Raw genomic sequence first — 25014 nt, 5'->3', positions numbered from 1 at the left:
TTGAGGTGAGTGTGACAGGACAGCAGTCATTCAGACTGAGTAATTAGTGCAGAAAACCAGGCAATTGTAAAGGGCTCACAAACTTTTCCTTGCAACTGTACAAGGATGTTGCCGGAAATTGAGGGACTGAGTTGTAAGAAATTGGACAGGCAAGGACTTCATTCCTTAGAGTATAGGGGACTGAGGTGATCTAACAAGAGGTTTATAAAATCATGATGAACATAAATAGAGTGACCGTGCGCAGCCTTTTTCCCAGGCTGGGGAAAGCAAGACCTTAGGACATTTAGGGAAATTGAGAAAGATTTAATAGAAATGTGGACCATAAGACATAGGAACAGAATTAGATCATTCAGCTCATGGATTCTGCACCACCATTTCGTCAGGCTAATCCATTTCCCTGCTTCCTCCCCATAACCTTTCACGGCCTGGCTAATCAAACCTCTGCCTTAAGTACACCCAATGACCTGGCCTCCATAGTTGCCTGTGGCAATGAATTCCACAGATTCACTACCTTCTGGTTAAAGAAATTTATGCTCATCTCAGTACTAAATGGATATCCTTCTATTCTGATGCTGTGCCCTCTGATCTTAGACTCCCCCACTACAAGAAACATTTCTCCACATCCACTCTATTGCAGCCTTTCAACATTTAATAGGTTTCAATTAGGTCCCCCCCACCATACTTCTAAATTCCAGCGAGTAAAAGCCCAGAGCTATCATACGATAAGCCTTCATTCCCAGAATCATTCTTGTGAAGTTCCTCTGAAGCCTTTACAATGTTAACACAGCTTTTCTTTGATAAGGGGCTCAGAACTGCCCACAATATTGCAACTGAGGAATCATCCATGTTTTATAAAGCCTCAGCATTACATCCTGGCCTTTATGTATTGGCCCTCTTGAAATGAACGCTAAAATCACATTTGGCTTCCTCACCACCAGCTCAACCTGCAACTTAACCTTCAGGAAATCTTACACCTCCCATTTTTGAATTTTCTCCATGTTTAGAAAATAGTCTATGCTTTTATTCCTTCCACCAAAGTTCATGACCATACACTGTTCCATTTGTCACTTCTTTGCCCATTCGCCCTGTCTGTCTAAATTCTTCTGCAGCCTCCCTACTTCCACAACAATACTGGTCCCTTCACCTATCTTCGTATCATCCAAAAACAAAGCCATCAGTTGAGTCATCCAAATCATTGGCATACAATGTCCCAACACCAACCCCTGTGGAACTTTAGTCACCGGCAGCCAGTCAGAAAAGGCTCTTTTTATTCCCACTCTTTGCCTCCTGCCTATCAGCCAATGCTAGGCTCTTTCCTGTAATACCATGGGCTCTTACCTTGTTAAGCAGTTTCATGTGTGGCACCTTATCAAAGGCCTTCTGAAAATCTAAGTACACGAGATCCACCAATTCTTTGTCTATCTAGCTTGTTATTTCCTCAGAATTCCAGCAGATTTGTCAGACAAGATTTTCCCTTAAGGAAACCATGCTGGCTTTGGCCTTTTTTTTTCATGTACTTCCAAGAACCACAAAACCACATCCTTAACAATTGACTCCAACATCTTCCAAACCACTGAAGTCTGGCTAACTGCCCTGTAATTTCCTTTCTTCCTCCCTCATTCTTGAAGAGTAGAATGACATTTGCAATTTTCCAGTCCTCTGGAGTGTAGGTGACATCTGACCCAGGTGACTTATCTACCTTAAGGCCTTGCAGTTTCCCAAGTGCCTTCTCTCTCGTAATAGCAACTGCACTCATTTCTGCCCTCTGTAACTCTCGAACATCCAGCATACTACTCATGTCTTCCAGTGAAGAATGATGTAAAATACTTATTCAGTTTATCCGCCATTTCTTTGTCCTGTTACTACCTCTCTGGTGTCATTTTTCAATGGTCTATTATCTGCTCTTCTCTTTTTTTCTCTTCGATATTGTTGGCTAGCTTACCTTCATTTTTTATCTTTTCCCTTTTTAAATTGCTTTCTGTTGGGTTTTAGAAGTTTCCCAGTCCTATAACTGCCCAAGTTTTTGTTCTATTATATGCCCTGTCTTCTTGCTATTATGTTGGCTTTGACTTCCCTTGTCATCCTGCCTTAAGAATACTGTTTCTTCAGATGTATCTGTCTTGCCCCTTCCGAATTGCACCCAGAAACTCCAGCCATTGCTGCTTTGCCATCATCCCATCCAATCAACCTTGGCCAGCTCCTCTCTCATTCCTCTGTAGTTCCTTTTACTTCACTGGAATACAGATACATCTGTCTTTAGCTTCTCCCTCTCAAATTGCAGGGTGAATTATGATCACTGCCCCTGAGGGCTCCTTTACTTTCAGCTCCCTACTCAAATCTGGTACATTACACAGCACCCAATCCAGAATAGCTGATTCCCCTAGTGAGCTCAACCACAAGCTGCTCTAAAAAGCCATTTTGTAGACATTCTACAAATTTTTCTCTTGGGATCTAGCACCAATCCTGATTTTCCCAATTTACCTGAATATTGAAATCCCCCATGATTATTGAAACATTCCCTTTTTACGTGCTTTTTCTATCTCCCATTGTAACTTGTAGCCCACGTCCTGGCTACTGTTTGGAAGCTTGTATGAACTCCTATCTGGATTTTTTTTTTAATTCTTGCAGTTTCTTAACTTTTACCCACAAGAATTCTACATCTTTTGATCCTGTCACCCGTTTCTAAGGGCTTGATTTCATGTACCAACAGAGCCACATCAACCCTCTGCCTGCCCTTTCAATACAATGTGTGTCCTTGGATGTTAAGCTCCCAACTATAATCCTCTTTTCAGCCATGACTCAGTGATGCCCACAATGCCATACCTGCCAATCTCCAACTGTACTACAAGATTATCTCCCTTATACCATATACTGCATGCATATGAATACATTGCCTTCAGTCCTGTATCTGTCACCCTTTTACACTGCAATTCATCCCACTGATTACAATTTTGCCTCATTGGCTACCTGTCCTTTCTGACAGTTTATGACTCACTACACTACCTCTGCTTTTAAACCAACAGCCCTATTCATGACCCTATCAGTCTGGCTCACATCCCCACCAAATTAGTTTAAATCTTCTCCCAACAGCTCCAGCAAACCTGCCTGCAAGGATATTGGTGCTCGTCAGGTTCAGGTGTAACCTGTCCCTTTTGTAGAGGTCATAACTTCCCCAGAAAAGATCAATGATCCAGAAATCTGAAACCCTGCACCCTGCACCAGATTTTCAGCCACACATTCATCTGCCAAATCATCCTATTCTTACCCTCAATGGCACAGGAAACAATCCAGAGATTACTACCATGGAGAATCTGTTTCTCAGTTTTCTACCCAGCTCACTAAATTCTCTAAGGAGCTCCTCACTTTTCCTGCCTTTGTCATTGGTGCCAATATGTACCAAGACTTCTGGCTGTTCACCCTCCCCCTTTAGAATGCCATGGACCCAATCTGAGACATCCCTGACCTGGGCACCTAGAGGCAATATACCATCCGGGCATTTCTGTTACATCCACAGAATCTTGTGTATGCTCCTCTAACCATGGAATCCCTGTTCACTACTGCAGTCCTCTTCTGAGCCACAGTCACTGCAGCTCCTCCTCCCCGCCCCCAGTATATTTATTATTGAGGGCAATGGCCATAGTGGTACTCTGATTTATATGCCTCATGCAGCTCAGGGGTGCTACCTCCCTGTAGCTCCTATCTATTCCTGTATGTTGCCCAACTTGAAGGGCAACTTTGTTTTTACACAGAGTAGTCAGTATATGAAATGAGCTGCCAGAAGAGGAGGCTGAGCCAGAGGCAAATGACTATTGCACAGGTACTTGGGTTGAAATTAATGGACTTAATGCTGGCAAATGACACCAGCTTAGATGGGCCTCTTCGTCAGCATGGACCAGGAGAGTCTAGAGGCCTGTTTCTGTTCTGTATGACTATCACAAGATAGAAATTAAATCAGTGTCTAACTGGAGTCAGTGGCCTAATGTTCAGTGCTGAGGGGTTTTTTAATGAGGTGTACAGGCTTGAGTTGGAGTCATGTTACCAGCCCTTTCTGGTGCAGATCACTGCAGGATTGGATTGGAGGAAGTAAATGGATAGAAAAGGTCACTCCAGTGGTTTGCAACAAATGTAATAGGAGAGGGGGTAGACCAAGTGGATTGGGATTCTTGAAGATGAAAGAAAGGTTTCACAGTTTGGGATGAATGTGTGATTTTCCCTTTTGGGCCATTTGGCCTTACTAAATTTGGTGTCTTTTCCACTCAAATTGTCCAGTGGATAGATTCTCTACCCAGTCCACACATTCTTCAGTTTCCCTAAAATTAGAATTATCAATCAGCCTTGCCTTTCAATACAGTCAAACATTCCCAGTGCCAAGTTAATGAATTTGAGAATTACCAAAAACCTTTCTGATACCATGTTGTAAGACCAGACTCTGGCTTGCCTCTGGAGAGGGCAAAGTTCCTGTTTTTTTAAAAAAAAAACACCATGACCAAGATCGGAACACTCAGAAGCAGACTACACCTCAAGGTGTAGTTGCGGTGGAACAGATCCAGGGCAATGCAATTGGTAGGCTAGCAAATAGAATAGAAAGGAAATGGAGAAAGGAATTAAGTGTTGGGTGAAGGTCAGGAAGGAGCTGGGTTGAAATATTTTTGGACCACAGCAGCAAAGGAGCTGTCGTCAGTTCTCTTGTCAAATGGAACATCTATCCAAAAGAGGACGAAGTTCAGTGTCAGGAGTTCAGGCCCACATCTTCCACGTGGCAGACTTTGGTGAGGTGGCTGGTTGTTAATTAACTGCCTTTCCTTGGGAATGCCAGCTGAGCACGAGTTTTATTTCGCCATACAAGCCTGAGCCGCCTCAGCTGCTATCTTATCTGTCCTGAAACAGGTTTCGTTTTTGTTTAACCCTGAAGGGTGGTTCAGTTTTACTTGCCTTTCTCTCTTCTCCCACCTGATGTGGTCCTCTCACTTTGTCCCTTGCAGGATCAGCTGATGTACGAGCAACTGCGACAGTTCCTCAGTCGGTGAGAAGAATTGATGTTGTGGTGTGAGGCCCCTGTTGTCTTTGCTGGAGTAGTCCTTACAACCTGGGTCTGAGGATGGGCTCCACAGTAAATGCCACTAAAAATACCAAACTCCTCGTTCCCCATTAAATAATGGCACCAGGGTTGAAGACCTGTTTGGATCTTGCTTTGCAAGTGTCCAAACAACTTTGTTTCTCTAGGCACGAATTTAGGAGTGGGTGTTTGTAATTAAAGGGGTATTTGGATTTAAATTTGTGATGGGCTGAAGATGAAATTCATGGACAAGATGAATTGTAAAGGATATTTTGCCAAACCTGGGGGAAGGGTGGGAAGAAAACTAGCTATGATGGTACAACATATTACTGAATGCTGCAGAAACCTTCCCGATTCACTCACTCCCGATGCACTGTTTCAGGGGGGAGATAACCTAAGCGCGAACTCAAACCCAGCTCAAAACACTATGGGCCAAAGGACCCAAACCATGTTGTACTGTTCTAAAAAGTGTAATCGTGCTTGAACATGACCTTGGTCTGCTCTTGCTATTCAAACAACTAATTTGGAGATCTGCTATCAGCAGAGTTGGGCCCAATTTGATGATTACTTAGTGTTGTTGCAGCTGCTCATATTTTGGCACCACTGCACTGTGCTGCAGGCACTGAGTTACTAATGTATTATCTCACCATCAGCTGATAAGATGGCAGTTTCACTTTGGTTGAAGGATTTCTTTAATTACTCTTAGGCTTTTAGTTTTATTTCTAATGTTTGCATCTGGGCTGGCAGCATACTGAGGTCATCCTCAGTGCTTATTTGCCACTTCCCCTCCTTCCCGAGCTTACTTCTGAGATGAAAGTGTAGCAGCTGCTTTGTAACAATACAAACTGTAGTGAGGTTCATCTAAATCAGTGCCAAGAGCTGGCTGTGCTTCAGCCATCACTTTCTCTTAGTCTGTGTGGAGCCCCCAGTCACAGATGCCATATTAAAGTTTCACTGGAGGAAAAAGACTTCAGCTGCTGGGATCAAGTATGTAATGATCGAGTCCTAGCTGTTGATTAAAATTCCGTTGTATTTGGAAATCCTGATGGTTTAGTGCTTTGAGCTGCAATCCTTTAACCTCAGGAAATTTACTGTAACATCTGTGTGAATTAGAAAGAAATGCAACTGTGGAAAACACTGTACAATATTTTGTGCTGTACTTTCTATAACAGTATCAACTCTTAAAGGGCATGACTACCACACAATTTATACTTTGTACTGTTTGTGAAACTATCCATTAGCTCAGGATCAACCCATTTTGCCATTTCCTTTTTAATTTCAGACAGCCTAACATTACAACTAAAAGATTAGCATTGAGATCAAGCTGGGCCTTTTAGCAATATCACTGGATTGGAAGTTTCCAATAAGATTTAGTGAGGTTAACTAATAGGACCTTTGAGGGATTGAGTATAAATAACCCAGGAGTTGCATTTGACCGATGTAGTGATGTTTAGTATTCACTAGAATGCTGCAATCCCAGTAGTGTTTAAAAAAAATTTGATCGTGCAAGGATTTCTTCTGCAAGGTATGTGTAGATTACATCTACATCCAGCTCCTGCTTCCTTGCCTCTGACCAGGATGTTAAGTTTTCATCAGTAATGGACAAGACAAGCACCGCCCATATTATGCCCATTGCATAGGCAGGTTTCACTTTACAACAGAGTGAAGTACCACTGCTGAGGAACAGTGGGTCAGCGACTGAGTGAAAGTCCCATCCCATTTACTACTGTTTTCTCCTCTAGCAGTTTTTGCTCTGCCTTCCAGTAGAGTATACAGCATGGAAAAAGGCCTTCAACCCAACTGGTCTATGCCAACCAGTATCTGCCCAGCTAATCCCCATTGCCTGCAATCTCCCCTCCATGTACCTATCCAACTGCATCAAGTGTTGGAAGTGTGCCAATCTCACTACTTCCTCTCTACCCATGAAGTACCTCATGTCTCTTAATTCTCTTCCCTCCAACTCTCTGCCTGCTGGTTTTGGACTATGATCACCATACCCATCACATCCTCCAAGAAATAAAGATTCATTGTGGCCAACTCAAATTCCTTCTGCATCCTTTTCAGCTCATCTTTCCTATAAATGGAAAAAACTGTACAATACTCCCAGTAACTTATCGAAGTGTAGCAAGTCCCTACTCCTGAACTCAATATCCTGGTTAATGCTTCACCTCCTCATACTTACACAGCCCCTTTCAGCAAATTGCACATTTGTACTCCCAGCTTCCTGTTGTCAGTGGCCAACAATGAAGCAATTCTTTATAACAAAGGGAATTGAGTACAAGAGCAAGGAAATCCTCTTGCATTTGTACAGAGCCCTGGTGAGACCACACCTGGAGTATTGTGTACAGTTTTGGTCTCCAGGGTTAAGGAAGGACATCCTGGCTGTAGAGGAAGTGCAGCGTAGATTCACGAGGTTAATTCCTGGGATGTCTAGACTGTCTTACGCAGAGAGGTTAGAGAGACTGGGCTTGTACACGCTGGAATTAAGGAGATTGAAAGGGGATCTGATTGAAACATATAAGTTTATTAAGGGATTGGACAAGATAGAGGCAGGAAATATGTTCCAGATGCTGGGAGAGTCCAGTACCAGAGGGCATGGTTTGAGAATAAGGGGTAGGTCATTTAGGACAGAGTTAAGGAAAAACTTCTTCTCCCAGAGAGTTGTGGGGGTCTGGAATGCACTGCCTCGGAAGGTAGTGGAGGCCATTTCTCTGGATGCTTTCAAGAAGGAGCTAGATAGGTATCTTATGGATAGGGGAATCAAGGGATATGGGGACAAGGCAGGAACCGGGTATTGATAGGAATTGATCAGCCATGATCTCAAAATGGCGGTGCAGGCTTGAAGGGCCAAATGGTCTACTTCTGCACCTATTGTCTATGATGTCCTCTGCAGTTTCTTCTCTAGCCTCCCCCAAGGTCTGGGAATGCAACTGGTCAGACTTTATGCATTTTCCCAGCTCAATGCAATTCAAGTCTGCAAATACCTCCTGCCTCCATCACATGTATGTAATTTCTCTAATCACTTTACTATTATAACTGAAGAAATGAGAATTAGTCATTCCTGCTTGACAATTCAGCCAGAGTTCACTGAACTTGTTATCTCTCCCTTCACCAACAGGAAAATGCTGACCCTGGATTCTTGCTTTGGCATTTTAAAAGCCTTCTTTTGCCAGTAAATAGTCACCCTTTTGACCGCAGCTAGGTTCCACCTAACATCCTAAAAGTTCACCCTGCTCAAGGTCAAGACCAACAGAATTATGGTCACCCTACTGCCACTTGTTATTTGGCCTAGCTCCTTCACATTCTATGTATTACATCTGTCATCTCATGTCTTCATCTTTCTAGACGCAGAATAACCACAAACTCAGCTTGAGGTATTAAAGCTATTTATTTTTCCACTGCAAAATGGACAAATTGGGTGGTTTTAACATTAGAAGCATCAGTACAAATACATGCAAAGTAAACCAATCAGTGCAGAAACTGATCCTTGCAGTCAAAACAGGAAGGGGAAGCAGTCAGCAATCAGTGAGCAAGTTTCCCCACAAGTATTCTTCGGCCACAGACTCAATCTTTAGTCAGCTTTATGAACCAGTAGATTTTCCCCACACCCACCAAAGGCAGGAATTTGCCATTCTCCTTCATCTCACATTAAAACCCTGAAAATGGAGGGTAGAAGAACTGAACTTCAGGAGACTGACTTGGTTAAGTAAGGAGACTTACTTAAACTTGAGGGAAAACATGGTATAATCCCACCCAATTTGGAGTTGCCATTGTTACCAGTATACCAAAGCCTCTCCTCTACTGCCTCCAGTAACCACTCTGAACAGCTGTTTTTGCAGTTTCTACAACTGTAGACAAACACCATCCACTTGTGTTGAAGAATAACATGAGCTACTGAAACAGGCAACAACCCAGTCATTGAACTGCTTCAAGTATAACTGACTCAAATTCGAGCTCATCAAGTTAAACTAAAGAATACTCAGAACCACCTGCAGGGGAGGCGATCAGATATGACCCTTGGCACAGAGGCAAACTCAACCTAACAGGCAACAGTTCCACAATATAATTGCCAAAGCTTTCCATTGCCAAGATCACCTCTTCCTTTGCCAGACAGACATCCTGCAGTCACTTAATTCCCTGAATTAGTTTAACAGCTGAGCAAAAATAATTAGCAGACAAAACACTTTAATAGACTAAATATTGTTAGTGCATGGTTTGCACAAAGACATTTAATACAATGTTCTTGCAAGATTTGTAAAAACAGCTTAAATTTGCCCAGCAGGCAAGCCACCATTTTTCTGTCTGTTGGCAAGTTCACTCCTAGTCCTGTTTTGCATCTTTCACTGTTCTCTTGATCCGAGAGTAAGGGCTGATCATATCATCCATGATGAAGTCATAGAGCACTTTCACCCAGGAAGAATACTGGGGCAGGTTGTCATAGTACTCAGCTGCTATCTTCTTCACCTGCAGAGATGAAATTACTGAGTAATTACTTAACCTGGACACAGGCAAAAAGTTTTAACTAATCCCTCAGGTTACAGCTCCATCCAGTCACCCATGTAAGAGCAGGCTGTGTCATTGCTACACTCACTTTTCCTGTTACACTAATCCAGCCAAGGTCTAGACTTATTCCTAGTGCCATGTGTCACTATGGAAACCAGCACAGACCCACACCCAAGGCAGGGCTGAACACCAGCCACACTGGAGATAGCTACAAATCATGCAGTTGTTGGCAAGTACTAAAATCTTGTACTTTATTCCTTCTGCTGTGGCCTAAAGGATTTCACTTTGCAGCTGTGATCATCAGTAACAGGCAAATTCATAAGATCAAGCAGTTGGATTTAAAGATTCATATTTTTAAATGTCCAAACATTGCCCGACTCAACTGCACTGTTAAAGAGTTGGTTTGTTCTAATCATTCCACATCAAGCAGTTCATTCAAGTCTGCACTCTGCAAGTCTGAGTCTTATTCTCCAGACTGAATTCAAGTGGCAAATCCACAGTACTAATGTGAAATGCAAATAGAACAACCCTTCCTTGTTTGCACAGCTGTATCTACACAGCACAAAGTATAGTGAGTGCACAGCCAAAACAGAATCAAATGAACTTAAAGCCACTAAGTCAATGTGTACAATTTCATGTAGAACCTCAGTACAGACCTACCATTATATCTCAGACACCATCAGCTAACAAATGGTTCAATAGCTCAGTCCTGGACTAGAGGAATTTTTTTCAAAAACACCAACACTCACCTGAGGAAGTCTGCAGCCTGGAATACTGGGGAAGTCATGATGTTCATTGTGATATCCAACATTGAAGGTGATTAGATTGAGGGGGCCATAGTAAGAGTAGGTTTCATGTCCTTTCAGAAACATGTAGTGCTCAGCGATGAAGTGTCCAGAGATTGGATGAAGGCCCATTCCCAGAAGAGATCCTGCCAACATGTAAACAATTGGTTTTGCTCCCCAGAGATTATATATCAGCAGGTTGAAGGTTAACTGAACAACCAGATTAGCGATCTCCAAGTGAGTGATGGGCTTGGGGTTGATGCAGAGTGGGCGCGTGGCATAGAACAGTGGCTGCAGGACGACCCAGAAAAACTTCCTTAGTCTGGTGCAGAAAAACCAGCCCTCAAAATCTGTGGGAATATCAACATCAATACCATCTCCACCCATGTAGCGATGATGATCCATGTGGTACCTCTTGAAGGAGACCGAGTATGGCAGACCAACAGGAAGATTAGCAAACATCCCAAAAAAGCGGTTGAACAGTGCATACTTGTGCCCAAATGCAGCATTGTGAGAGATTTCATGGATGCCCAGTGTGATGGAATGGTTTATACACCCACCAAATACATATGCCCAGAATATCACCCACTTCCATTCCAAGTCCTTCACAAGGTAGAAGGCCAGAACCTGCACAGCTACCATCAGGATGATGATCCACTTTAGGTTGTGATCTGGGCCCATCAACAACTTGATCTCAGGATATTTGGCTGCAAGACAAAAAGACCTGTTCAAAACTCTGGCCTGGTCTGCAACAGCAGTGATCAAGAAATATCATTTGATCATCAACAAATGCTTCAGAACTGAGCCACAATCAGTTTAGGTTTATCACATGTACATCAAGACAGTGAAACACATCAACACATGCACACCAACCCAGGACAGGCCACCTCTGACCTGGACTCTTGCGCTACTTAATATATACCCAATTGTACAAATTTCACAATGTATACCAGTGATATTAAAACTAATTATGAGGTTGCCCCGGCCCAGATTTATGGACATTGGATCTCGGATTGAATATCTACACACGCTCTTTTCTACAATGCCATTATAAAGATATTTGCAGTATTCAATCCAAAATTCAGAACTGTTCAAAAATCTGGCAGACAAAACCTAATTTCAACTTTCCCTTGAAGGATGGCATCAGTAAATGGACAAAAGCTCTCTTGCCCATTCTCACTCAAACCCATTATCAACTTTCTCCAGATAAACAGATATTCAACCAGTAATGTTATGTTAAGCTAGTGTAACAATGAAAATTCCCCACCAGCAGCTGACAGGATATTCCAGGTGTTGGTCTGTAACCACCACAATACTAGCATGTTACCACATAGAAAATCTGCAGGTGCTGGAAATCCAAGCAATACACAAAACACTGGAGGAACTCAGCAGGCCAGGTAGCATCTATGGAAAAAAGTATAGTCAACATTTTTGCCCAAAATGTTAACTGTACTTTTTCCTCCCCCATGGATGTTGTCTGGCCTGCTCAGTTCCTCCAGCATTTTGTTTTACTAGCACATTACATCCACCATCAGCCATTTATGGAACTAAGCTCAAACTTTCATTAACCCAATAATTGAGCAAGCAGTCAACCCAAACTAGACACTGGTCCAAAACCTCCCCAAACAGATGCAATACTTCAGTTCTGATCACATCAGGTGATGGTCCCAGTAAGATGAAGATTTACTAGAACAAATGAATCCAAATAATGGCTGCAACCACAAAGTTTATCAAATTATGTATGTCACCATATACTACACTGAAGTTCATTTTCTTGTAGGCATGCATAGTCAAAAGAAATGCAATAGTATCAAAAAACTACACAATTGAAGCAATTTGATCTTAACACCCATTTACTAGTCACTCATCTACACCAAGGAATGTTCTTTGACAAGGGAAGAAACCCAGTAATTGGGGGAGGGGGAGGAGGCCAAAATGCCACAGCACTAAGGTCAGAACTCCAACTGAGCAAGTAATGGGATGCAGGAGTTTCAGGACAATATTTACCAACTCCTCATTTAACAGTTTACTTGTCCCTGGGGCTGAGGCAATGACAGTTCCAGCAGCACTGTCACTCTGGGTCAAGAGGTTTGGTGGACCCAAGATGTAGGGTAAATCAATGCAATCCTGGCAGGACAAAGGAACATTAAAATGTGAACATAGTTCAAGGAGATAATACCTAGATCTCCTCAATACTAGGAGAAATATTGTGTGAGCTTTATAGAACAGGGACTAGTGCCCAAAGTCTAGGATTGTTTTACTCAGTTACAATAGACTACATCCTAAACTACGGGCTTCTGCAATACAAGTGTCAAGACATTTGAATCAGGTCAGAGGGATTTGTCACAGTGCCAGTAATTATACCAACAGCTCAGATAATGCGTTGATACACAAATGGCTGGCAATCAGGTCCAAGACTTGCACTGCACCATTTGGAAGGTTTCAAATGCTGGTCGTGGATTTTTATAGATGTTTCACTTGTTTCTTCATCCCTTAATCTGCAAACTGCCAGGGACAGCACCGTGGCATCATTACCTGAAATTTGTAGGTACAGTCCCACTCTAGTAACAAGCACACTTTCCAGCAGAGCAGGGGGAAGCTACGTAATGTTAAGCAAATGGGATACACTAGTATTTACTTATCCTCGAGTTAATAGCCTACCGGACGACTTAAGACTGACTCCTGATCATAGGCCTTCAATTCACTTCTCAGAAGATAGAGTTATTTAACACTGCAGATCATTGTTAATTTTTCTCAGGTGCTGAATGCAAATTCAAGCTTCCCTGGCAACACACAAATTTGGACCAATAGCTCTGGTCTCCAGTTCAAGTCTGATAATAATCACTGAGAAACAGATCTCAGCTGAAATCATTCTGACCCCATTGTCAATCATTCAGTTGAATTAGTATGACCAAGTGTAATGAATTACCATGGCTGCAGTATTAGGACAGGTGTACGCCAGTATCTGATAAAATATTCTCTTCCAGTAACAGTTCAACAGCATCTAGGGCAAACTCAAGACATACCAAAGATAGTAGATGCCAGTCTACAAGTTACCCAGTCTCAGCTAAAGTGTTGTAGCACTGGAATTCTATCCAAGAATTGCAAAAACATGATTGAAGACATTGAGAGAATACACTCAGCTTGCCAGTGAGAGACACATTGTGAAGATTTAGCTGATGCAGCCACTTGTCTGGAATCACGGTTTGTATTAGTCCCACGATACAATGTGCTGCACATCATTTATGAATTACCTGATAGTTTGAATATGCCTTATTCATGAAAGTGAATAAGGGACAAGCAAATTCTATTCAAATCAGTGAACTGCCCCACTGCCAAATGCTCCAATGTCAATAACCAACTGTGCAACCTGCTACAAGTCTTCCAAATATAGCCAAACCACTTGCTTCCTTTAGCTAGTCTCGGAACATGCAATTTCAGCTTAGTGTTTCAGATGCTTTTGTTTCTGTGTTCTCACAACTCTTGGTTCTGATATGTTCAGCAAGTTTTCTGCATCTTCTCCCAGTTACCCAATTCTACTGTCACTTTGCCATTTTAACTGCAAAGGGGCCAACATTTGCCTCGCTAGTCTCAACCAAGACTGGTATACACTTGAGATTAGGAAAAAGAAAGTAGATTTGGTCCAGTACATTACAAGTGAAGCCCTCCCAAACATTGAGCACATCTACAGAAATGCTGTAGGAAAGCAACATTCAGAGATCCAGGCCATGCTCTTTTCTTGCTGCTGCCATCAGGTACAAGAGCTTCAGGACTCACACCACCAGGCTCTTGAACAGAAGGGGATAACTAACCTCACTTGCCCATTAATTGAGATGCCCCCATAACCAATTATCTCACTTCAAGTACACATCTCACATACATTTACAGCTCATCTTCTGCATGATTTTTCATTGATCCTGTTGTATTAATATTCTTTCGATTTGCTGTGTATGCCCGCAGGAAAATGAATCTCAGGGTTGCATATGGCAACCTTTAAGTCTTGACTGTCACACTAGTTAGATTCTTATACAGTGCCTAGAAAAAGTATTCACCATTAGAAGTTACATTTTATTGTTTTACATTAAAAGCGATTTAATTTGGCTTTAATAACAATGATCAACAAAAAAAAACTTACATATCAAAGTGAAAACAAAGTTCTACTCACTCTCCAAGTCAGTATTTAGAAGATGCACCTTTGGCAGCAATTACAACCTTAATTCTGTGCAGATTCGGTCCACGCCAGGATATTAATTTAACTTTAAGCCATTCATGTAGCTTTGGCTTTATGCTTGGTCATTGTCTTGCTGAAAAAAATCTCCCAAGCTGCAGTTCTCTTGCAGATTGCATCAGGCTTCATAATCTGGATGGTATGTCAAACAGTGTTTAGTCTGATGGCCAAAAAGCCCAAATTTGGTTTTGGACCACAGAACCTTCCAGCTGACGTCAGTCTCCCATGTTCTCTAGCAAACTAGCTGAGATTTCATGCAAGGCCCCCCCACCCCCCCCCAAACTGACTGGCAAAGCACCCAGGCAACAGCTTTCTATGTGCAGACTCTCCCACCTCAGTCACTGAAGTTTGTAACTCCTCCAGAGTTGTCACAAGTCTCTGTGACTTCCTTCACTAGTCCCCTTCTTACACAGTCTGCTCTAGGCAGAATTACAGCTGTGCCACATTCTTTCCATTTCTTGATGATTGACTTAACTGCACTCCAAGGGATATTTAACAACTTGGAAATGTTCTTGTATCCATCTCCTGACTTGTGCTTTTTGATAACCTTTTCATGGAGTTGCTTGGAGTGTTATTTTGTCTTCATGGTGTATTTTTACCAGGATACTGACTCACCAGCTGTTGGACCTTCCAGATACAGGTGTATTTTTACTGCAATCAATTGAAACACATCCACTGCACAGGTGATCTCAATTTAACTATGTGACTTCTAAAACCAATTGGCTGCATGATTTGGTGTGCCATATTGAAGGGGGGGATGAACACTTATGTAATCAATTTTGCAATTTACATCACTTTGCAGAGATCTGTTCACTTTAACACAAGTCTGTTGATCAGTGTCAGAAAGCCAAATTAAATTTACTGAGATTCAATGTTTAAATCAATGAAACATGAAAACTTCAAGAGGGTGAACACTTTTTATGGGCACTGTAAGCAACCGGTTGAAGAGTTACAAGTAGACATGAAAGCAGAGTCAGGAGAAATTCAGATGAGCCATGACCAAAATGGCAGTGTCAGGACCTGCTCCTAATTTGTATCCAAATCCCAATTCTAACCCAAATCCAGTGACATACATACCTTTGATACTCAATTTAAACTCCTGACATTAGAATGAAAATCCAAATTAGGTCAAACCCAATATTAAGCAGGTCTACGGGTGGGGTGGGGTGGGGGGGGGGGGGGGAGAGAAGAGAAGGGAGAGCTGGGCAAGCAGTTTTGCCCATGTGAATAAAGTCTAAAAGCGATTTCCAAGCCTCTAGCCAAGCTACCTGCAGGAATTTGAATATATATAGCTTGAGTGTCTCCCAAGCTGTTGTTGAGGACAGACTTGATTAGTTTATGCATCCAAAGTGGGATTTTGGTTGTGATGCAACATGAAGACTCCAAGCATCCTCAGAAAATATAATCCAGCTAAGTTTTTTTAAGATCGATCTGTTGTCCAGTTCAATGGTGAGTAAAATTTTGGCAAACAGATTATCCAGATGGATCTAACTGCACACATTCCTTCACCTGACCTGCAGAGAACACCAATGATTCACCCAAAATCTGTACTTTTGAACCAAATGTAGTCATTAAAAATACCAACTTTGGTTATGAACACAAGTCTGTTTGGTGTAGTGTCCTTTTAAGCCTACATTTTACTAGATAGGGTACATCTGCAGCCCCCTCCCCCACCCAGAGTCACTTTACAGGAAACTTGTCAGATATTTGAAGTGATTAAAAATCTGCAGTTGCTTTGGCAAACAATATTTGCTTCCCAAAATAAACTGAACAAATTCCTGACAAGTTTCAACAGCTCACGTCTACAACATCACATATCCAACTTGTATCAACAGAATTTCTGCTGACCTGACAATTAAAATAGTTGGTTCCTGCAAGTTCAATTCTCTGACTAGCAATATCATCTACCAATGATAACACCTCATCAGTTCTGAATGGTCTGACCTGATGCATCAACTTTCCACAAGATGCTTTCTGGCTTACTGAACACCCCCAGTGGCATCTCCACCCTTAACCCATGGCTTCTAATTGAAGAAAACATCCAACCCCAGCAGAAAAAGCCTGTATTTTTCCTGTCCATACCCCTTAATTTAGTATACCTCTATCAAACTCCCCTCAATCTTCGATATTTCAAGGAATAAAGTCCAACCTATTCAATATTTCTTTACAACTCAATCCCAGCAAATTTTCTCTTTACTCTTAATCTTATTTACATTTTCCCTTCAAGTGGGTAACCAAACTGCACACAATACTCCAAATTAGGCCTCAATAGCTTATACAACTTCAATACAACTTCCCACCTCCTGTACTTAATAGTCCAATTTGTGAAGGCCAATGTACCAAAGCTTTGCAAGACCTCCCTGGGTTGGTCCTACTACCATAGTCTGCATCAAATTTCATCTGCCATTTTGTCACCCCAGTTTTCCAGCTGGTCCAGACCCTGCAACAAGATCTGATGATCTTCCTCACTGTCCACTACACACCTAATCTTGGTGCCATCTACAAATCTGCTGATCCAGTTCACATTATCTTCCAGATCACTGATAATGATGACAAACAGACCCAGTACAGATCCTGTAGCATTGCACTAATTACAGGCCTCCAGTAACAGAAGCAACCATCTACTCCACTCTGGCTTCTCCCACAAAGCCACTGTCTAATCCAATTTACTACTTCATTTTGAATTGAACCTTCTTGACTAACTTCCCATGCAGTACCTTGTCAAACGCCCTATTGTCCATGTGATCAAAATCCAGTGCCTTGCTTTCAATTTCCTCAAAAACTATGATTGGTTAGACAAACAAGAGAAAGTCTGCAGATGCTGGAAATCTCTCCCCCTTTCTTTCATGAACTTCTGTCCTCCAGGCTCCCCCTTCTCCAGCCCTGTATCTTTCACCAATCAACTTCCTAGCTCTCTACTTCATCCTTCTCCCTTCCCAGTTCCACTCATCACCTTAGGTTCCTCTCTTCTCGCCACCAACTTTAAAATCTCATCTTTTTTCCTCTCCAGTCCTGCCAGAGTCTTGGCCCAAAACATCAAATGTATTCCCCCCCCCCCCCCATAGATGCTGCCAGCATTGTGTTGATTGGCACCTACCACACACAAGGCTATGCTGACTATCCTCAGTTGATGGCTATCCAAATACTCATATCCAGTCCATTCGAATACCTTCCAATAACTTTCCCACTACTGATGTCAGGTTCGCTGGCCTACAATTTCCTGATCTATTTCAGAGCCCTTCATAAACAGAACATCCAGGACAGAGAAGCAGTTTCAGCGACAGGTTGCTATCGATGCAATGCTCCTCAGACAGGATGAAGAGGTCAATACTCCCCAATGCCATTAGGCTTTACAATTCAACCGCCAGGAGTAAGATATGTTAAAGTGCCGGGGTTGATTGTATTAATGTATTTAAGTAAACTACTTAAGAACTTTTTAAAAGCTATTATTAATGCTTTTTGAGAGAGTGATTTTAGATGCATATCATATTTTTACTGAGTTAAGTATTGTATGTAATTAGTTTTGCTACAATAAGTGTATGGGACATTGGAAAAAATGTTGAATTTCCCCATGGGGATGAATAAAGTATCTATCTATCTATCTATCCTGCAATATCTCACCTGTCACCAAGGATGATTTAAATCTCTGCTAGGGCCTCTATTTTCTGCACTTGCCACCCACAGTCCAAGGGAACACCTTCAGGCCCTGGGCATTTATCCACCCTAATTTGCCTCAACACAGCAAACATCACTAATCTGTATAGGGTGATGCTGTTTTGCCTCACTTCCAGAGACCACTTCACAAGTAAACACATGCAAAAAAATCCATTTAAGATCTCCCCATCTCTTTGGCCCCACATATTTGATCTTCCAGAGGACCAATTTTGTCCCTTGCACTTAACATACCTGTAAAATCGCTAAGGATTATCCTTCACCTTGTCTGCTAGAGAAACTTTATGCCTTCTTCTAGCCCTCCTGATTTCTTTCCCAAGTGCTCTCTTGCATTTCTAGAACCCCACAAGTACCTCATCTGTTCTTACCTGCCTGTACTTGATGTGCACATTTAAAACAAACATCTCCTGAAAACCTCCAGGTTCCCTAAACCTGTTGTCTTGCCTTTTATGCTGACAGGCACACAAGTTTTTCTTCCCCACTCAATTTTACTTTTGAAGGCCTTCCACTTACGAAGTACCCCTTTGCTGAAAACAGCCTGTGCATTGATGTAGCCAAGGGAAATAAATAAGAATGCAGAATGGTGTGACAGTTACAGAGTAAGTAATTGTTTTCAGGTAGAGAAAACAGAATCAATGGATGGAAGACATTTGTCATGGGCTCAATTCTCTGCATTTTTTGCAGAAACCAATATGTACATACATATTACTAGACTACAAAATCAGAACCAACTAGTTTTCAAAGATCCTTGGCCAGAAACTATGGGATACATAGCACTGTACTAGAAATTGCTAAACGTCTGTGCATCACAGCTGTATCCTAGGAATTCTGCAAGTTAGGCAAGAGGTTTCAATTACAGATCCCTTAACTATTTAACATTACAAAATGTGGCTAGCCACCATTTCATACTGAATGTTTTAAAAACCAAGTTGGACACTCAGTTGTAATGGCAGGTTTGAAATACCTTATCCCAATAATCAAGGGTAAAAAAGAGAAAACATAATTTAGATCAGATGGCCCACTGTTCTTGTTAAACTGATAAGCTGACACTGAGAATTGCCAACTGCAGATAGGGACCAACATTAAGGGCATGGAATTGACGGAAAGTTAATCACCTAGCTGGAAAGGACAGAGAAATTCAACTGACAGATAATCTAGTTAGGTTCCACAACAGACCTCAGTTGCAACTACAGCCATTCAAGTGTTTTGTAAAAACATTTTGTATTCTTTCCCTAATGACAAAGACAAACAGTAAGAGCAAAAAGATTAAAGGTTTGTGGCAAATCAGTAAATTTCTATGTTGGACTGTATATTGACCAGAATTCTGAGGAAACTACATGATACGGTCCTTAGTAATTTGACAGGAAATTTGTCCCTTTACCATGCTGAAAAGTTTATGGGGAATAGTAGGTTCAGAAGTAATTTTGTTTCAGGAATCAAAGCCAGGAAATTAAAAATTGGGTTTGTTATTCCTAAAGCAAAACAAAGCCAAACAACTTAAAAAGACATTACCCAAACCAGTGTAAATGGTTGAGGAATTCAGTCATTACCTCACAATTGGGGAGAAAATGTCCCAATCGCATTCATGAAGTTTTCTTAATAAATCCTTCTTAGCTGTTTGAAGTCACTTGTCTGCAACCAACAAATTGGTGCTGGACACTGCAGATTAACCTTTGTGTAGCCACAACAAACTGATAGTGCCCAAAGGATCCCTTGTAAACAGAACTCTTTCACTAGCACCCACTGAATCCAACATGAGCTTTCCACTACAAGAATGAGCTAGGAAGCTACACTGGAAATTTATTCCTATTATCTAGAACCTAACTTTACACTGTCAAATCTCTTAATGCTGAGGTTGACCAGACATCTAATAGTTGTGCAGTTTGAGCATCACCTGAACATCCATTCTGCTTAAAAACTTGTACTCAAGGTAATCATTAGGCAATTTGCATTTTGTTAAAGCAGAATGGGGAAGACTAGTTTACATTTGAGAGTTGGGAGCAGACAGAACAAAGTTCTGGCAATGAACTGCGAAATGTTTTCACTGATAGAACAGAAGAATGTAGGCACTGAAATCCAAAGTCACAGGAAGTGACCAAAGTCATTACTGTACTTGTGGAGAAAACAAACCACCATTATTACTTACTGCAGAACTGGCTGAATATCAGATTCCACAATTGCAAGTATCAAGCCCAGGAGGTTGCAGTGTGCCCAGCTCAAAGACATGTTGGGCCTCATCATTACAGAGCAGGAACAAGACAGACAAGTCAGTGTGGGATGGAGAAATAAGGTGACAGAAGCTCAGTCATCCCTGCAGACAGAGTAAGGTTCATGAAGCATTGGGGACTGCATTGTGAAATGGCAGACACCAGACTGGAAGTTAATCACTGCAGGGAGAGTTCAAATCCCTAACTGCATCGCAGCCCTGTACAAAGGCTGCTGTGGGTTGTATGGCACAGACCTGAACACCAGATTTGCCTCATGAAGGCAGCATCCATCACCAAGGCCCCTCATCACCAGGCACACATCTTCACACTATGAGAGAGAAGTACAAGAGCCTGAAGACAAGCTATTTAGAAACAGCTTCTTCCCCATCAGATTCCTGAACAGTTGTGAACCTATGAACACATTCCATTTTTTATAATATACATTTGAAATTTAGCAATTTTATGTCCTTGCACTGCTGCTCACAGTCAAGGACAATAAACTAGGCTCCAGCATTTCCCCAGTTTCCTCCCCAAAAGAGGGCAGTTTACCCAAATTTTAATAGCACACTAACAACATCCTGCAGTGGAGAAAGCACAAGGCATGTAGAATTGCAATATCTGTACTGGAAGGAAGCTCTGTTCAAAGCAGTAACGAGAGAAGGAGTGACATTTATTGCAGCATGCTATACAGATTAGGAAAATTTAGAACAGAAAGTGCTGGGGAACAAATTACTGTGGTCATTGATTTACAGCATCTATTCTAGTTAATCAGGACAGGTCAATCCACAAATTTAGCAGATCTTCCTCACTAGCAAAGTCACACTTCACTCAAAATATTAACTCAAGTCTCCTCACTCTTCAGCTCCACCCACCCACCACCCCCAACTCACCCCATACAGAAATCTGCATTTGGTACAGAGCACCAATTAGGGCAAGAGGATCCAAAATAGCTGAAATCTGAGCATTTAGCAGAGACAGATACTGTCACGAGAAGTTCCGTGAAGAATATTTGAATCAAAGCACAAAAAGCTACAGATTAAATGCTGATTCATAAATAGGATTATTTAATCAGAATTGCTGTAACTGTTGCTGACAATGAGACAAGGTTGCAGATACTGGAGTAATTAAACAAGTCAGGCTGTATCTATTGAGGGAAATGAACAATAGACGTTTCAAGCTAACACCCTTCATCAGAACTGAAAAAATGACAGAAGCCAGAATAAAATGGGGTGGAGGAGCATGAGCTGGCAGGTGTAGGTGAAGGGGCAAAGGGCTTAAAAAAAGTTGGACACTGATAGGAGAGGACAGTTGACCATGCAATAAAGGGAAAGTGAGGAACTAGAGGGAGCAAGGTGTGGAAGGCACAATATTTCATTTCGTACAGCTTGTGCATTGTACACAGATCTGTCAGACAGGAAGCACATGACAGAACTTAGACACTGCTGAAGGTTCTTCAGGATGGTGTCTGAACTCGGCGAGAATGGAGAAGCTAAGACTATTCTTTGGAGCAGAGATTGAGGGACTAATTGAGGACTATGGATGAGAACAATACTTTTGCATATCAAAGGCAAATAAAATTGGAACAGTGTCAGTGCAAGTGATTCACAGGGGAACGTTTTCTAGAGAACGGCAAGTACCTGGAATGCAGTGAGACTGGTCGCAGACACCGATAACACTGTACAGACAGGCGCCCTGCTCTCCCAGACAACATGACGACACATTTGTCCCGTTACCTCCCAACCCCTCCCCCACACACATTCGATTACAACTCTGATTATATCTCAGTTTTTAGTGAAACGTCCTCATTTCGGAACATCAAACTCAAAGTGCCGTAAACAGTGACCGCTCCTTTCTAAAACTCGACTCCCTTCGACGCAGAGCGGAGGGACTAACAGGGAAAGTTGGCCGTGGGTCAGTAGATCGCGGTGGTGCGGCCGGTCCCCGTGAACACGTCGGGGTGAAGAGGACGGTGGCTGTCCAAATAACGGTACAGAGTGAGGGTGCGGCCGGAAGCTGGGCCCATCCGGATAAACATATACCACTGCCCACCCGGCCGCGTAACGGACCCAGGCTTCAGCCTATCCCTCCTCCACCCCCGACCTCTCAGCCTCGTTGTTCAAGCAGGCGCCGCCGTACCCACGGCCCGCGCGGCTAACGGTCCCTGAGCGCGACTGACCGAGGATCTGGAGCCGGCGCGCCGTGTGCGGCTGGTCGGTGTAGACCCACTCGAAGTCCTCGCGCGCCACCCGGTTGCCCATGGCTGCCGACCGCTGGAGCACGCCTTCCGCTTATCGCCTCGCTCGGCGCCGACTGTTAACAGCCGGGCAGTTGTCCCGGCGCTCGCGCTTTAATCCCCGACCCGCGCCGGGCCCCGCCCCAGGCCGCGACGTCACCATGTCCAGTAAACCAGCGGCCGTCCGTCCCGCCTCACGGCGCCTCTGACGTCACCGCCGCCGGTAACGGTGACAGCCTGCTCAGAAACAGACCTGGGTGTGAGGGAAAGGGGTAATTGCACGTTGCCAGCGTTCAAGACGTGGTAGAAACTAATGGGGAAAAGATAGTTGAAATTAAGTCTAGGCGCCATCTTTATGCGGGACAGCTTTGAGGGTCATGTGATGTGTTGAGGTTGACATTTTTGTGCGGGGCAGCTTGTTGTGTCAACGGGTGATAATTTTTGGATGATGAGCCATGTAGGTGCTTGCCTGGAGTCGGTTTGAACGGATTGAGATGGGTAATAATATTCAAGACTCATCACAGCTCAATCCTCTAAGGACTCTGTTTATACTTCTCGCTGCCTCAGTATAATCAAACAGCGCACCACCCTGGACGTTATTGGACAGTTTATACAAAAGCTTGAAAGTACATACAGTACCACCAGACTCAAGAACAGCTTCTATCCCACTGTTATCAGATTCTTAAAAAGATAAGAGACACTTGGTCTTACAGACCACCTCGATATGATCTTGCACTTCATCGTTTGCCTGCATTGCACATTTTCGGTAACTTTTTCACTTTATTCTATGTTGGTATTGTTTTGCCTTATTTTAGCTGAATGCACTGAATATTAATTTGATCTGTATAAACAGTATGCAAAACAAGCTATTCACAGGATCTTGCTACTTGTGACAATACTAACCAAACACCAATCGCCTTTTAAAAGTTTATTTTTTTAAAAAACATTTTTTATTGTTTTCAAATAGTTACAGAACTGAAAAAAAATGTGTTACCCAGCCCCCCTCCCCTTAACCCCTCCCCCTAACATCCCTATTAAAAAAAAAGAGGAATGCCTGGATATTGGAGGGTCCCCACATGCCCCATGGAGTTCGTAATAACTTTAGTATATATATTTATTTATTTCCCCAAGTAACCAATTATTTCATCTTCGGAGCACCTATATATTTAATCCTGTCTTTTGTAAATAAGGGCGCCAAATTTTCAAAAATGTTTCATATTTATCTCTTAAATTATAAGTAATTTTTTCAAGTGGAATACAGCCATAAATTTCGTTCTTCCAACGATCTATACTTGGATATGTATCCGATTTCCAAGTCACTGCAATAGCTTTTTTGGCTACTGCCAATGCAATTTTTATAAATTCTTTCTGATATTTATTCAATTTGGATATCGGTTTTATCCCTTCAATATTACCTAGTAAAAGTAATATTGGGTTGTGTGGAAGTTGTATTCCAATAATTTGTTCCAGTAAAACTCTTAAATTTGTCCAAAAAGGTTGAATTTTAGAGCAAGACCAAGTAGAATGTAAAAAAGTACCAATTTCTTGGTTACATCGGAAACACTGATCAGATAAATTTGGGTTTAATTTATTTATTTTTTGTGGTGTAATATATAGTTGATGTAAAAAATTGTATTGCACTAATCTTAATCGAACGTTTATTGTATTTGTCATACTCTCAAGACATAGTCTTGACCAGTTTTTTTCTTCAATTTTGATATTCAAATCACTTTCCCATTTTTGTCTTGACTTATGGACTCCTTGTTTAATTGCCTGTTTTTGAATCAAATTATACATACAAGAGATAAATTTTTTAATCTTTCCTTTTTGAATTAAAGTTTCTATTTTAAAAGTTTATTAACACAGCCTGCTATACATGTGAAATAGCAGGTACAACACTACAGATCACATCAGATGTGATGTGAAATTACTAACAGGTGATTTAAAATAGTACGACTATTGTGTACTAACGTGACCTCTGCTTTATGCTGCTTGAGCTTCCTTTGACAGCTACCTGTCTCTACTTCTCTCTGATTGTACTTATGACCAACACTATCCACATTTCCCTATTCTTCAAACTTCAGTGTTACTCACTCTAACTCTAGATCACTTTGAACACAAACCAGCCCAGTGATGACTCAAAATATTCACAGGAGTCAGTCTTGTCTGTGGACATCTACATATAGCCAAAGATTTCCCCAAGCCTCCTCATTTCATCATGCAGGAATCTCATAATTTGACAGACACTTTCCTGTCTTCATCCCCTTCACCTGTTTGATGTTCAGCTATTGCATAACACAAATTGACTGGAGAAAATTTAAGTCTCTTGG

At 42.0% G+C, this 25014-nt stretch overlaps 2 protein-coding genes across 4 annotated transcripts in view; one reads left to right on the top strand and one right to left on the bottom strand.

The window, feature by feature from the left end:
* Positions 1-6261, top strand: part of nvl (nuclear VCP like) — a 64010-nt gene extending 57749 nt beyond the window's left edge. For all 3 annotated transcript variants that reach the window (XM_073056225.1, XM_073056224.1, XM_073056226.1), the window contains one exon: positions 4983-6261. In XM_073056225.1, the coding sequence (XP_072912326.1) occupies positions 4983-5027 (45 nt within the window). In that variant the 3' untranslated portion in view covers positions 5028-6261. The remainder of the gene's footprint in view (positions 1-4982) is intronic.
* Positions 6262-8425: 2164 nt separating this feature from the next.
* Positions 8426-22823, bottom strand: degs1 (delta(4)-desaturase, sphingolipid 1). The gene is made up of 3 exons (XM_073056237.1): positions 22628-22823; positions 10309-11051; positions 8426-9520 (listed from the first exon to the last, which is right to left on the bottom strand). Exons 1-3 carry the CDS (start codon positions 22707-22709, stop codon positions 9377-9379), a joined length of 969 nt encoding a protein of 322 aa, XP_072912338.1. The 5' UTR covers positions 22710-22823; the 3' UTR covers positions 8426-9376.
* Positions 22824-25014: the final 2191 nt, after the last annotated feature.

The sequence above is a fragment of the Hemitrygon akajei genome, chromosome 9 (genome assembly GCF_048418815.1).
Source record: "Hemitrygon akajei chromosome 9, sHemAka1.3, whole genome shotgun sequence".
In the NCBI taxonomy this organism is placed as follows: Eukaryota; Metazoa; Chordata; class Chondrichthyes; order Myliobatiformes; family Dasyatidae; genus Hemitrygon; species Hemitrygon akajei.
This window is presented reverse-complemented; position numbering and strand designations above follow the sequence as displayed.